Below are 16812 nucleotides of genomic sequence, written 5' to 3' on the forward strand. Positions count from 1 at the left end.
AACCCTTTCACAGTGTATGTTTTAAATCAGTTTCAAAGCACTGTGCTAACAAACCGGTATATATTTTTATTGCTTGCTAAATGCTTTAATACAGGATGTGGCAGTCAAACCTTCATTTTTTTTAAAGAGTGTAAAATAAACACGGATGCAGAAAGCAAAATTTTATTCATTTTATTCCCCCACCATGAACCATGGACCTTGCCGTCGGTGGGAAGGCTTGCGTACCTCAACGATACAGATAGCCGTACCGTAGGTGCAACCACAACAGAGGGGTATCTGTTGAGAGGCCAGACAAACGTGTGGCTCCTGAAGAGGGGCAACAGCCTTTTCAGCAGTTGCAGGGGCTACAGTCTGGATGATTGACTAACCAAAACGGCCTTGCTGTTCTGGTACTGCGAACGGCTTAAAGCAAGGGGAAACTACAGAAGTAATTTTTCCCGAGGGCATGCAACTTTACTGTATGATTAAATGATGATGGCGTCCTCTTGGGTAAAATATTCCGGAGGTAAAATAGTCCTCCATTCGGATCTCCTGGCGGGGACTACTCAGGAGGACGTTGTTATAAGGCGTTCTACAGGTCGGAGCATGGAATGTCAGATCCCTTAATCGGGCAAGTAGGTTAGAAAATTTAAAAATGGAAATGGATAGGTTAAAGTTAAATATAGGGGGAATTAGTGAAGTTCGGTGGTAGGAGGAACAAGACTTTTGGTCAGGTGAATACAGGGTTTCAAATACAAAATCAAATAGGGGTAATGCAGGAGTAGGTTTAATATTGAATAAAAAAATAGGATAGCGGGTAAGCTACTAGAAACAGAATTGTGAATGCATTATTGTGGATAAGATAGACACGAAGCCCACGCCTACTGCAGTAGTACAAGTTTATATGCCAACTAGCTCCGCAGATGACAAAGAGATTGATGAAATGTATGACGAGATAAAAGAAATTATTCAGGTAGTGAAGGGAGACGAAAATTTAATAGTCATGGGTGACTGGAATTCGATAGATGGAAAAGGAAGAGAAGGAAACGTAGTACGTGAATATGGAATGGGGGTAAGGAATGAAAGAGGAAGCCGCCTGGTAAAATTTTGCACAGACCATAACTTAATCATTGCTAACACTTGGTTCAAGAATCATGAAAGAAGGCTGTATACATGGAAGAACCCTGGTGATACTAGAAGGTATCAGATAGATTATATAATGGTAAAACAGAGATTTAGGAACCAGGTTCTAAATTGTAAGACATTTCCAGGGGCACATGTGGACTCTGGCCACAATCTATTGGTTATGAACTGTAGATTAAAACTGAAGAAATTGCAAAAAGGTGGGAATTTAAGGAGATGGGACCTGGATAAACTGACAGAACCAGAGATTTTAGAGAGTTTCAGGGAGAGCATAAGGGAACAATTGACAGGAATGGGGGAAAGAAATACAGTAGAAGAAGAATGGGTAGCTTTGAGGGATGAAATAGTGAATGCAGCAAGGAATCAAGTAGGTAAAAAGACGAGGGCAAGTAGAAATCCTTGGGTAACAGAAGAAACATTGAATTTCATTGACGAAAGGAGAAAATATAAAAATGCAGTAAATGAAGCAGGCAAAAAGAAATACAAACGTCTCAAAAATGAGATCGACAGGAAGTGCAAAATGGCTAAGCAGGGATGGCTAGAGGACAAATGTAAGGATGTAGAGGCTTATCTCACTAGGGGTAAGATAGATACTGCCTACAGGAAAATTAAAGAGACCTTTGGAGATAAGAGAACCACATGTATGAACATCAAGAGCTCAGATGGAAACCCAGTTCTAAGCAAAGAAGGGAAAGCAGAAAGGTGGAAGGAGTATATAGAGGGTCTATACGAGGGCGATGCACTTGAGGACAATATTATGGAAATGGAAGAGGATGTAGATGAAGATGAAATGGGAGATACGATACTGCGTGAAGAGTTTGACAGAGCACTGAAGGACCTGAGTCGAAACAAGGCCCCGGAGTAGACAACATTCCATTGGTACTACTGACGGCCTTGGGAGAGCCAGTCCTGACAAAACTCTACCATCTGGTGAGCAAGATGTATGAAACAGGCGAAACACCCTCAGACTTCAAGACGAATATAATAATTCCAATCCCAAAGAAAGCAGGTGTTGACAGATGTGAAAATTACCGAACAATCAGTTTAATAAGCCACAGCTGCAAAGTACTAACACGAATTCTTTACAGACGAATGGAAAAACTAGTAGAAGCCGACCTCGGGGAAGATCAGTTTGGATTCCGTAGAAATACTGGAACACGTGAGGCAATACTGACCTTACGACTTATCTTAGAAGAAAGATTAAGGAAAGGCAAACCTACGTTTCTAGCATTTGAGGACTTAGAGAAAGCTTTTGACAATGTTGACTGGAATACTCTCTGTCAAATTCTAAAGGTGGCAGGGGTAAAATACAGGGAGCGAAAGGCTATTTACAACTTGTACAGAAACCAGATGGCAGTTATAAGAGTTGAGGGACATGAAAGGGAAGCAGTGGTTGGGAAGGGAGTAAGACAGGGTTGTAGCCTCTCCCCGATGTTATTCAATCTCTATATTGAGGAAGCAGTAAAGGAAACAAAAGAAAAATTTCGAGTAGGTATTAAAATCCATGGAGAAGAAATAAAAACTTTGAGGTTCGCCGATGACATTGTAATTCTGTCAGAGACAGCAAAGGACTTGGAAGAGCAGTTGAATGGAATGGATGGTGTCTTGAAGAGAGGATATAAGATGAACATCAACAAAAGCAAAACGAGGATAATGGAATGTAGTCGAGTTAAGTCGGGTGATGCTGAGGGTATTAGATTAGGAAATGAGACGCTTAAAGTAGTAAAGGAGTTTTGCTATTTGGGGAGCAAAATAACTGATGATGGACGAAGTAGAGAGGATATAAAATGTAGACTGGCAGTGGCAAGGAAAGCGTTTCTGAACAAGAAAAATTTGTTAAATCGAGTATAGTTTTAAATGTCAGGAAGTCGTTTCTGAAAGTATTTGTATGGAGTGTAGCCATGTATGTAAGTGAAACGTGGACAAGAAATAGTTTGGACAAGAAGAGAATAGAAGCTTTCGAAATGTGGTGCAACAGAACAATGCTGAAGATTAGATGGGTAAATCACATAACTAATGAGGACGTATTGAATAGAAATGGGGAGAAGAGGAGTTTGTGGCACAACTTGACTAGAAGAAGGGATCGCTTGGTAGGACATATTCTGAGGCATCAAGGGATCACCAATTTAGTATTGGAGGGCAGCGTGGAGGGTAAAAATCGTAGAGGGAGACCAAGAGATGAATACACTAAGCAGATTAAGAAGGATGTAGGCTGCAGTAGTTACTGGGAGATGAAGAAGGTTGCAGAGGATAGAGTAGCATATCACATTCTACGTAAAAAAACATTTAAGAAACATCAACAGTTTTTTTCATTGTTTGAAAATAAAATCAGCCAGATGGCGTCCTTCTCGATCACGGCATTCTCGCAGGCGATTGACACAGCTGTTCATCACATGATGGAGCAAACCCTGAGGAATTCTCACGATTTCCAGCGGGATTCTTGCCAATTTTATGACGTCTTTCTTCGTACACTTTGCTTTCAGGGTAACTCCAGAAGAAATAAATCAGAAGCTGTGCGGTGGGGCGAACGGCGGGAGGGGGGAGGGGGGGTGGAATCAACCATTTAGGAAAAACCACTGAGAACATTCATGCTCATGCGGGGTGTGTGATTTGTTGCTCCATCTGGTTCAAATAATGTTTCCCCATTCACTGCATACTGACGAAGTCGAGGTGTGAAGAATGTCCTTAACATTGTTGAATAGCGCTCACCCTTCACGGTAACAGATTGCCCTCTTTCATTCTCAAAAAATAAGGGACTATTATTCCCGATGACGGCATTGCACACCAAACTGTTATCTTGGTTGAGTGCAAGGGTTTTTCATGGAGTAGTCGCTGAGGGTTCCGATCACTCCAATATCTAAAGTTCAATTTTTTCAAATATCAATTGTGAAAATATTTCTTGTCACTCGTCCAGAGGTTGTCAACAAGCACCTCATTTCCTTCAACCGTTTGCAAAATACTTTCTCAGAAATGCTGTCGGACATGAAAGTCGTTATTATTCAAAGCGTTAACCACTTAGATTTTGTATGAGTGGTGATGTAAGTGTAACCTCAGAATCATTCGGACAGTCCTGTTAGAAATTCCAAGCTCAACACTGTCTACGCGCCGATCTCCGGGGGCTTCTTCCCACAGCAATTCTTACACGTTCCACATTCTCCGGAGTGCGCAAAATCTTCGTTCTGCCACCTCTTTTCCTTGCTGTTTCACCGACGTTTTCAAAGTTTTCGACCCAAGTTTTTATTGAGTTAACCGAAGGCATCAGCCTATTACGACTAATTTGAAAATGCGCCTAGAAACGACGCTGAGCGGCTACATAGCTACCGCTTTGGAAGAATGCTTTCACTGCAAACGACCGTTGTTGCTTAGTCCACTGATCCATGGTTACTGAAATGCTTTGTGTTGGAAAACACAGTGGTGACCTTGGTTACTCGCCCCCTACTACTTCCAACGTTTCTGCGCACTGTGAAATACACCGCCTGGCAGAAAAAGTGAAGCCCCAGAAAGGATGTTGGAAATGAAATGAATCTTCACTGGTTGAGAGGGTCTGTGATGTTATTTCAATGATTAAAAACTCCATTGAGGTTTACAAGAAACTTGACAGCATGAGCCCACTTATCAGACTGAGCACCACATCTGGCCTGGATGCATGTACTGATTCGGTTGGGGTGGTTGTCACAAAGCCGTTCTATCCTCTCCTGAGGCAAGAAGGCCCACAACTGTTGCGTCTGGTCTTTCATGTTATGAAGATCGGCACAAGAATGGAGTAAACGTCCGAACTGTTCCCATACACGTTCTGTCGAGGACAGATTTGGGCATCTTGCTGGCTGCGGATGTACCTCAACATCACGCAGGCAGTTCATACAGCAGCGTGCCATGAGTGGACGAGCCTTTTCTTGTCGACAACCACAATACTGTCGCATGAGCGGTAACACATTAGGACGCAGGATGTTAGTGACGTACCATTGTGCTGTCGGAGTTCCCTCAGTCACTAACAGTGGCGACTTGAAGTCGTACCCGATGGCTCCCCACACCATGACGCCATGACTCTGCTGGACCTTTTCAAATCGCTGGAAAAATAGGATCTCTCCCTAAGCTAAGGTAGAATAGCTAAGGTAGAATATTCAAAATTTCTAGGTGTATGCATTGATGAGGGGTTGAACTGGAAAAAACACACTGAGGATCTGCTGAAACATTTGAGTTCAGCTACTTATGCTATTAGGGTCATTGCAAATTTTGGCGATATACATCTGAGTAAATTAGCTTACTACGCCTATTTTCATTCTCTGCTTTCATATGGCATCATATTCTGGGGTAACTCATCATTGAGTAAAAGTGTGTTCATTGCGCAAAAGCGTGTAATCAGAATAACTGCTGGAGCTCATCCAAGATCGTCCTGCAGACACTTATTTAAAGAGCTAGAGATCTTCACTGTAGCCTCACAATATCTATATTCACTTATGAAATTTGTCATTAACAATCCGAACGAGTTCAAAAGTAATAGCAGTGTACATGGCTACAACACTAGGAGAAAGGATGATCCTCACTACTCAAGGTTAAATCTAACTTTGGCTCAGAAGGGGATAAATTATGATGCCACTAAACTCTTTGGTCACTTACCTAATAGCATCAAAAGTCTGACAGATAGCCATATAGCATTTGTAAGGAAATTAAAAGAATTTCTTAATGGCAACTCCTTCTACTCATTAGATGAATTTTTGGATATAGTAAGTGGGTAATATCCCCAACCCCCACAAAAAAATTAAAAATATTACGGGTCGTGTAATATTCCGTGTAATGTAATATCTTGTATAGACACCTTTTATTAACCTGGCACGTTCCACGTCATTACGAAGTGTCGTATTCATGATCTATGGAACAAGTACTAAACTAAACTAAACTAATCTAATCTAATCTAATTTGTGGCCGCAATACTCGCCGACGGTGGTCAACCGGGAGAGTGCAAACTCATGATACATCTACATCTACATTCACACTCGGCAAGCCACCCAGCGGTGTGTGGCGGAGGGCACTTTACGTGCCACTGTCATTACCTCCCTTTTCTGTTTCAGTCGCGTATGGTTCGCGGGAAGAACGACTGTCATCAGTATTTCAGCAGCACTCCTAAAGCAAACTGGTTACGGTGTGCTGTCAATGGCACCTTACGCTTAGGACGGTAATTCTCTACTTCGGCTCCTTCTAGTCTCCAACCAGTAGGATGAAACAGGTCACAAGTAGACCATTACCTGTTACTGGATGGCTGGCGCTGGTGTGAAGGGGTTACAATGTGCTTGGTGCACAATTCGGCGATCCTCCCTTGTGGTGGTCATACTTGGTCGTCTGGAACCATGACAACGAGTATGCTTTCCGTCACGTTCCCACGCAGTCTAACATCGGGCCACTGTCACATCCAAATGCCCCACAAATCTGTATATCGTACAACTCGACAACAGACCAAATGAGACCCACAGTGCCATTTCAAACTCTATCAGGTGCTGATAGTGCTGTCTCACACGACTACGTGGCATCTCGGTGTCCTTCATAGTGATCACTTGGCATCCGACGCTGTTCACGTCCCTTATATACCCTACAGAAACTTGTAACAACACTAAACACTAATAACACTAATGCACTCTGGTAGCCGTTTACATGTCACAGAAAATTGCCGCTCTACTCATTTACTTACTCGACGATGGTTTGTACATGTACGAAATACGTTGACCTCTGACCATGTCTTCTGGATGCTTCAATTATTTTGTTTCAGGCAGAGTACAATATTAGTAACTAATATAAGAAACAGACGAAACACACACGAACAGGGTCAGCATAAATGACCGCAGGGTGTACTGCTCTGGTACAAGGAGAACTATTCTTAGTCATCCAGTACGGTAGTTGTAGCGTTCTTACAGGAAAGGAAACTTTCTCCACAACAAGCGCTCCCCGCGCCATAGTTTACAGAGATACTATACAGCCTTGCAGCAAATACAGCAATAAGTGACGCCATTGCAACTTGCGTCTTTAGGTCCCTTTATATCGATATTTTGTTCCTTCCCGTTTCTTGGACATTGAATAGGTGATTATTGAAATGTCCCTCATAGTAAGAAGCGCAGTTTTACAAGCGAATGTCTCATACCACTGTTTTTGAGATGAACGATTTATATTCTAAGCACATTTTCGTGCGTTTCTGAGCGTTCGAGACCACCCTTTATCACTTAAAAACGTAACTACTTCGCTACTAGCAACATAACATTTAATTTTCGTCTCCAAAAGAAGCCATAACATACTGGAACTTACAGCACCGTAGATAAACATTTTATACAAATATACAACAGTAACACAGCTGCTCCCATGTCTTCCTACGATGGATATGTGTGTTAATGCTAGGCAGATAACAATGACGAACGAGCAGATGTCTTTTTGCTGCTTCTATAATACTTTTATTTTCATGGACTCTCCTAATGCACAATAATCTTGGTTGAACTGGCAAAATGTAATCAAATTAGAGTTCTGCACTAACTGATACATTTCTCTTTCGGTACAGATTTCGGTTACTGCTGTTGGCAGCCTTGGTCGTCCTGGTGATGGCCGGAAGCGTAGCAGCACGCGAGGAGATGAAACGACAGGACAGCGATGACAGCACAGACTTGCAAGCAGATGGTGAAAAGAGGTTGGAAATCCTTGTTATAATTCTTGCTTCACTGACAAAATATTTTTCTGAAGATGACTGAAGAGTGGAAATTGAAAAGATTCTAAGCACCAAATCTCACATTTGTCGCCGCGAGGTCTCTGGCACCTTGCCACGATTCGCGCGGCTCCCCCCGTCGGAGGTTCGAGTCCTCCCTCGGGCATGGGTGTGTGTTGTCCTCAGCGTAAGTTAGTTTAATCTGATAAGTAGTGTGTAAGCCTAGGGACCGATGACCTCAGTAGTTTGGTCCCATAGGAACTTACCACAAATTACAAAAAAAAATTCACATTTTTCAGGAGACTCAAAAAACAATGTACCTCTCTATGTACACAACTCATTTGTATCTAAAAAATTGAGAAGTGATTCTGATATTGCAAATTATGCTGCCCACCTCAGCTATGAAAAAAAAGAGAGGCAGACAAATTAGAAAATAAGTCCTTTATTACGAAAGTTGTAAGTGCCAACCAAGAAACTGACTGGCTCTAAGAGTAATAAGGAAGTTTTTACTGGTTGATTCTTGCAAAGAAGAAAACGCAATTTATTCATACGGAAATCACCGTTACCGGTCCTGAAGCGACAGGTTCATATTCAGACAGCTGTTCACGTTTTCAGACATTTGTTGTTGTTTACACTAGTTGTTGGCTGTTTTGTCAACAACTAAACAATAACACATGTAATATAAACATGAACAGCCGTCTGATGATGAACTTGTCGGTGCGAAACCAGAAACAGCGCTATATATGTAAACAAATAACATTTTTCCCAGTGGCTGGTTGTACTCGTCTTTGCATGAATCTGTTTGTATTTGACGTCTTTGACATTTTTGATAGTTTGGCTATATACAAAATACATGATGATTCGTACAGTTTTTAACAGAACAGCAGGAAGACAGTTTTGTTCCGAGTGCCATTAATAATGAGGCATTACATTTTATTTCCGATAATACAAGTATAGAAATACAGCATTAAGTTTTTAACTGATAGAACTGTACTCTCATATCTTCTGAATTTTGAAACTCTAGAGAAGCAGAGCTTGGCACAAAGCCCACGCGCCATCAGCTGAGGCATGCTTGAAATGGTTTCTTCGTGCTCTGGCATCCGGATGAAGCGTAGGAACAAGTAAGATTACCGAGAATACAGCAACACTGAAATGCGTTTTGTCAAATAAATGTCGCGTAGAACCTATTCAATTCCCACACTTCAAATATTTAATGATTTAGCCTAATTACGGTGAAATGTCAATTTCTCCACCCATTAACAGTTCTCTGATTTACTTATTCTCGTATCTTTGCTTATAACACCAGAGGATGTACATGGGTGACATTAAACGAACGTGATGCACATTTTAAAACATCTTGAGTTGTGTCATTTCTGTAAGCTTTTTCGTGTTGCGATTTTAATTTTTTTGCAGAAATACAAGCCAGATGCTTTAGTGATCATGCAGCCACAGCCAGATATAGGAGTTGTAGCATTCAAGTTGTTTCCATATTTTTTACAGTAAGCTACATAATAGTCTCATATCACCATTGCAGCGTTAATTTGCGAGAGTTAAATAACACTGTACTTACCTTAACAAATGTATTTATTTTCAAGGATTTCTAGCCAGAAGCATCAACGAGCTAGATCACGTCATCCTTTACAAACGTCTGTAATGATAAACAACTCCAACATGATACCTCCCATCTGAAGAAGTTGAACAAAACTTCTGTGTATGAGGGATGTCAATAAAACAAATTCCTCAATTAAACATGATCACACCAGAAGGTATTAAAGAAATAGATCGATATTCAGCCGACTGCAGTGCAATTATGGAGCATCAAGCATTTCGTTCACACGTAGGAGTACGAAAGAAAAGATGAAAAACATTTCTGCACAGAACCAAGCCAATGAGACAGTACAACAGACTATTCTTACAATTAGACACTTACTGAATCACAATATTCTCTAGAATCACGGGTAAAGATATGTTAATGCTGACACTAAAATACACAACGGATATAGATTTGCTGAAGAAAACCAAATACCAGCGCATAAAATAAAAGACGGTGTAATACCAATTTAAAGGCAGGAAGTCAAAGGATCTGGAGAGGCTAATTAATAAGTTTCGTAATATGTGACTGAATGACTTATGCGCATCTCCACACTACGATGTAGTGACGTTTTCTTCCGCATTGGCTACTGTGACTCATTGTGGGACAAACTTCACGAGATAACAGAATTTCTGGTACATTTGGCTAAACACAAACGCATTCAACCTATCACCCACGCGTCACGAAAATTAGAAACTTGTGTCCATGAGACTATTCTGCACTGGGGAAAGTCAAGACGAGTATAACAGAAATGAGAAGAGTTAACTTTGGTGGACAGCAAAAAGCCTTAGGATGGTGAAATGTTCTTTGGCACGGTATGGCGCTGACCTGGAGTATAGGATTGTGCACCGTCTTGCTAAGTGCGCAGATTTCTGGTAGAGACCTGTACGCAAGTCAAAATGTGTCATCAGAGCTCTTAATCAGATCATACTGAGCGACGACGGTAGGTTACCAGGAGTAAACATAGCGGCTAAGCATTCCGCCATACGGGGCCATTACCTCTCGTTTAAGACAAGGTCTTCCAAAATCAGTATGTGCTCTTGTTGCAATTGCTGCACTATCTGATGAGAAGAATCCGGAAGTTCCTATGTAACACAGAATTGAGCACTAGATGCCACGAGAGTCGGACCCGCCAGTACAAAAGGAGGCAGGGTGTATTGTGCTGTCAGTAATGATACAGAAGCAGTAACAGTGTAATTGAGCAGCAGAGCTCAGTTACTTCGTACGTGGAAGTCACCAGAGTAATAAATCTATCGACATTTCAACCCACCTAATGCTGCAAACGTCGAGTGTTGGTGATGTGATTGTAAAGCGGAAACACGAAGGATCAACTAAAGCTAGCCCATGTCCAGGGAGACCTCATGTACTAACGAATGGGGATCTTCGAGCATTGCGGAGGATAATTGTGAAAAATTGCATGATATCAGCAGAAGGAATCACTGCCCAGCTAGAACAATGAGTGTGTGTCAGGAGTTAAAAATAATGGGTTACAATGATCGAGCAATTCCGCATAAACCATAAGTTTATACACGGTATAACGGGTATAGCTGCAGATATTTTTATATGCGGTACCTTAATATATGCTCACTCAGTGTGTTGGTTGTTTTTTCTCTGCGTCGAAAAGTCTTTCCACAAACACATCACATAATTTACTACCGAATGTTTTTTGCACGGTCGTAACTGCAACACTAAGTGGACTACACCTGTCAGCATAGACTAACCGTTTTTCGTCCACACTTAAATACCTGACCTGCTGCCCAGGGGAAAATAAGCGTTAATGGCTTGCTCTCGCCCCGTGTACTTGGATGTACTAACCAACCTACCTGTGTAATTATTAGTCTCAAAATGACGTGAATAATGACGTAATGTTGATCAGTAGATCATTCTCAGTCATCAGCCATCGATAGAAATATCTGCACTTATAACCACTACAGTTTGTATTTTAAACGCTAATCGACACTTGAGTTTCTGTAAGTAGCGAGGTACTGGACAGTGGATGATAGGAAACAACTGATTTAGAGTGATGAATCACACTCTACTCTGTGGTTGTCGGATGGAAGGGTTAGGATTAGGCGAATGCTTGGAGAACATTTCCCGCAATCATGTGTAGTGCCAACAGTTAAGTATAGAGAAGGTGGTGTTACGGTATGGGGGTATTCTTCATGGTTAGGGTGTGCCTCCCTTAAGAAAAAGATAAACGCATAAGGATATGAACACATTTTAGACCATTGTGTACTGCGTACAGTTGGGAAATGGTGGTTGATTGTATTAGCATAACAATTCAGTCAAAGCAATATCTGTGAGGCACTGGTTTCTGAACAATAAAGTTCCTGAAATTAACTAGCCTCCCCAGAGTCCCGACTTGAACCCAATGGAACACATTTGGGATGATTTACACCGTCGACTTCGCTCCAGAGCTGTGACAGTTTTTGAGGAAATATGGGGTGCTATACCCCCAGAGACATTATTCGGAATGTGTTCCCAGCAGACTACAAGCCCTCAGAAAGGCGGAGGGTAGGCACTCCCCATATTAATCTACATTACTGACTGTACCGGAACCCGCTATCAGTTGCAAGCTGCCTACCTCACGGGCAACAAAAATTTCATTTTCAATATTTCGCGTAATTATTGACCAAATTGAAATTGCTTTCATAATCTACTCATTAAGAGGCATAACCTTATGTCAAAAGCGTAACACAATAAGACAAGTATTACAGTTATAAACTGTATGTTTGTCATGAGGTAACTTAACTACCGGCGCACAAATACCTGGACTTCATTTCATCCGGTATTTGAAAATGAGACCACTTAGCGATTTCCAATAAATTTTACACACAATTTCAAATCCTTACGAAACTTTTGTTCGCCTGCAATTCCCACAAACTGTGAAAAGAAAAAAAAACTTTTGTCGCTTACTACATTTTCGCTCTTCATGCAGGGAAATTTAGCATCAAATGTGACGCTCTAATTTATTACGTCCTTACTACCGACTCCTTTCGCAACACTTTGCAGACAGTATCCACATGCACACATCAAAAAAAGTTTTGCATCACCTCGGTTCCGAGAGTTCCGGAACTTGTACAGAAAATTGGAATAGAGATCAACATAAACATCATTTCCGCCCTTTTTATTGCTCATGAAGACCACACATTGCATGTTGTACCACCTTCAGAAGTGGTGGTCCAGACTGCTGTACACACCGATACCTCTAATACACAGTAGCACGTCCTCTTGCATTGATGCATGCCTGTATTCGTCGTGACATACTATTCACAAGTTAATCAAGAGACTGTTGGTCCAGATGTTCCCAATCCTGAACGGCGATTCGGCGTAGATCCTCAGAGTGGTTGGTGGCTCACGTCGTCCATAAACAGCCCTTTTCAATCTATCCCAGGCATGTTCGATAGGGTTCATGTCTGGAGAATAAGCTGGACACTCTAGCCGAGCGATATCGTCATCCTGAAGAAAGTCATTCACAAGATGTGCACGATGGCCGCGCAAACTGTTGTCCATGAAGACGAATGCCTCGCCAATATTCTGCCGATGTGGTTCCACTAACGGTCGAAGGATGGCATTCACGTATCGTACAGCCGTTACGGCGCCTTCCATGACCACCACCGGCGTACGTCGGCCCCACATAATGCCACTCCGAACAGCAGGGAACCTCCACCTTGCTGCACTCGCTGGACGGTGTGTCTAAGGCGTTCAGCCTGATCGGGTTGCCTCCAAACACGTCTCCGACGATTGTCTGGTTGAAGGCATATGCGACACTCATCGGTGAAGAAAACGTGATGCCAATCCTGAGCGGTCCATTTGGCATGTTGTCGGGCCCATCTGTACCGTCCTGTGTGTTGTCGTGGTTGCAAAGGGGGACCTCGCCATGGACGTCTGGAGTGAAGTTGCCCATCATGCAGCCTATTGTGCAGAGTATGTGTCGTAACACGACGTCCTGTGGCTGCACGAAAGGCATTATTCAACATGGTAGCGCTGCTGTCAAGGTTCCTTCGAGCCGCAATCCGTAGGCAGCAGTCATCCATTGCAGCAGTACCCCTTTGGCATCTGAGCGAGACACGTCATCGCTTTGGTTCACTCCGAGACGCCTGGACACTTCCCTTGTTGAGAGTCCTTCTTGGCAGAAAGTAACAATGCGGTCGCGATCGAACCGCGGTATTGACCGTCTAGAAATAGTTGGACTACAGACAACACGAGCCGTGTACCTCCTACCTGGTGGAATGACTGGAACTGACCGGCTGTCGGAACCCCTCCGTCTAATAGACGCTGCTCATGCATGGTTGTTTACATCTTTCGGCGGGTTTAGTGACATCTCTGAACAGTCAAAGGTACTATGTCAGTGATACAAAATCCACAGTCAACGTCTATCTTCAGGAGTTCTGGGAACTGGGGTAATGCAAAACGTTTTTTGGTGTATGTATATGACTAAATGTACCTGTCAAATTACACTCCTGGAAATGGAAAAAAGAACACATTGACACCGGTGTGTCAGACCCACCATACTTGCTCCGGACACTGCGAGAGGGCTGTACAAGCAATGATCACACGCACGGCACAGCGGACACACCAGGAACCGCGGTGTTGGCCGTCGAATGGCGCTAGCTGCGCAGCATTTGTGCACCGCCGCCGTCAGTGTCAGCCAGTTTGCCGTGGCATACGGAGCTCCATCGCAGTCTTTAACACTGGTAGCATGCCGCGACAGCGTGGACGTGAACCGTATGTGCAGTTGACGGACTTTGAGCGAGGGCGTCTAGTGGGCATGCGGGAGGCCGGGTGGACGTACCGCCGAATTGCTCAACACGTGGGGCGTGAGGTCTCCACAGTACATCGATGTTGTCGCCAGTGGTCGGCGGAAGGTGCACGTGCCCGTCGACCTGGGACCGGACCGCAGCGACGCATGGATGCACGCCAAGACCGTAGGATCCTACGCAGTGCCGTAGGGGACCGCACCGCCACTTCCCAGCAAATTATGGACACTGTTACTCCTGGGGTATCGGCGAGGACCATTCGCAACCGGCTCCATGAAGCTGGGCTACGGTCCCGCACACCGTTAGGCCGTCTTCCGCTCACGCCCCAACATCGTGCAGCCCGCCTCCAGTGGTGTCGCGACAGGCGTGAATGGAGGGACGAATGGAGACGTGTCGTCTTCAGCGATGAGAGTCGCTTCTGCCTTGGTGCCAATGATGGTCGTATGCGTGTTTGGCGCCGTGCAGGTGAGCGCCACAATCAGGACTGCATACGACCGAGGCACACAGGGCCAACACCCGGCATCATGGTGTGGGGAGCGATCTCCTACACTGGCCGTACACCACTGGTGATCGTCGAGGGGACACTGAATAGTGCACGGTACATCCAAACCGTCATCGAACCCATCGTTCTACCATTCCTAGACCGGCAAGGGAACTTGCTGTTCCAACAGGACAATGCACGTCCGCATGTATCCCGTGCCACCCAACGTGCTCTAGAAGGTGTAAGTCAACTACCCTGGCCAGCAAGATCTCCGGATCTGTCCCCCATTGAGCATGTTTGGGACTGGATGCAGCGTCGTCTCACGCGGTCTGCACGTCCAGCACGAACGCTGGTCCAACTGAGGCGCCAGGTGGAAATGGCATGGCAAGCCGTTCCACAGGACTACATCCAGCATCTCTACGATCGTCCCCATGGGAGAATAGCAGCCTGCATTGCTGCGAAAGGTGGATATACACTGTACTAGTGCCGACATTGTGCATGCTCTGTTGCCTGTGTCTGTGTGCCTGTGGTTCTGTCAGTGTGATCATGTGATGTATCTGACCCCAGGAATGTGTCAATAAAGTTTCCCCTTCCTGGGACAATGAATTCACGGTGTTCTTATTTCAATTTCCAGGAGTGTATATCACTGTACGATCCATACAAGGTGTACAGGTTTGCTTACGCCGTTTTTTCCCCAACATTTGAGGCTTTAATGAAACAAATTGGTTACACATGTAACATTCAAAGTATTTTCCATCGCTGGCCACTACTTTCCCCCATCTCGTCCTTTGAAGCGACCCACGAATCGATCCATTTCATGACTTCCTCATGTGATCGGAAGTGTTGGTCAGACAGGCCATGCGCCATTGATCTAAACACGTGATAGTCAGAGGGAGCTACGTCTGGAAAATACGCCGAGTGGGATAGCACTTCCCATTTTAACGTTTCCAAGTACGTTTTGAACTCTTTTGCAACGTGGCGTCGAGTGTTGTCGTGCTGCAAAATCACTTTATCTTGCCTCTCGCTGTATTGCGTCCGTTTATCTTTTAATGCTCTGTTCAAATGCATTAATTGCGTTCGATAACGAACACCTGTGATAGTTTCACTTGGTTTTAACACCTCATAGTACACGTCGCCGAGCTGGTCCCACCAAATCCAGAGCATGATCTTGGAGCCGTGAATATTCGATTTGGCCGTCGACTTAGAAGCCTGGCCAGGGTATCCCCATGAGTTTTTGCGTTTAGGGTTATTGTAATAAACCCATTTTTCGTCCCCGGTCACAATGCGAAGCAGAAATTCCTTCCGTTTTTGCCTCTGAAGCAACTGTTCACAAACACACAAACGCCGTTCAACGTCTCTTGGTTTCAGCTCACACGGGACCGAAGTTGCCTTCTTTCTGAATCATGCCCATAGCCTTGAGGCGTTTTGAAATGGTTTGCTGTGTCACTCCCACTAATCGTGCCAATTCTTCTTGAGTTTGACGCGAGTCTTCACTCAGCAATGTCTCCAGTTCTGCATCTTCGAAAACATTCGCTCTCCCACCACTATGCCGGTCTACGACGTTAAAATCACCGTTCTTGAAGCGTTGAAAGCACTCAGGACACGTTCTTTCACTAATAGCGTTCTTACCATATGTACTTGAGAGCATTCGATGAGACTCAGCCGCTGTTTTCTTCATATTGAAACAAAACTGTAACACCTCCCGCAAATGACGAGAATTAGGCTCGTAAACTGACATTTTCAATCAAGAACAACTTTATGACGCAGACACAAATCGACTAATGTTTGAATGAGGTTATGCTGACCGAGGTCCAAGCTAACTGCCTGATGTCTGCGGTCTGTTTCTTTCGACCGCTACTTACCATTGTCACCACCTATCGGCAGACAGCGGAAGCAAAGTTGTACACCTTGTAGTTCGGAAGGTATGACATCCTCGATATTTAGATTGGTGAAAAACTAGCTTCTCATTCAAATGGTACACAGTAGAACTTCAACAACACGCAAGATGTTTTAATTTATTATTTCTTCACTACCAACCCTATTCGTAAAACACTTTTGACAAAGTATCTACATATATCACTGAATGTAGCGCAAAATTACATATTGTACCACACATGTTTTAGGAGATATGACCTCATAATCATTGAGGTACGTGAAAACATAGCTTTTGCTTAAAACG

The 16812-nt window shown here is 43.7% G+C and overlaps 1 protein-coding gene across 2 annotated transcripts in view; it reads left to right on the top strand.

Moving 5' to 3' along the window:
* The window catches only part of LOC124719071 (protein FAM133-like), a 173521-nt gene that overhangs the window by 43471 nt on the left and 113238 nt on the right, over positions 1-16812 (top strand). For both annotated transcript variants that reach the window (XM_047244753.1, XM_047244754.1), the window contains exon 2: positions 7661-7786. In XM_047244753.1, coding sequence (XP_047100709.1) covers positions 7661-7786 — 126 coding nt within the window. The remainder of the gene's footprint in view (positions 1-7660; positions 7787-16812) is intronic.

Source organism: Schistocerca piceifrons, chromosome 10, assembly GCF_021461385.2.
Source record: "Schistocerca piceifrons isolate TAMUIC-IGC-003096 chromosome 10, iqSchPice1.1, whole genome shotgun sequence".
Lineage (NCBI taxonomy): Eukaryota > Metazoa > Arthropoda > Insecta > Orthoptera > Acrididae > Schistocerca > Schistocerca piceifrons.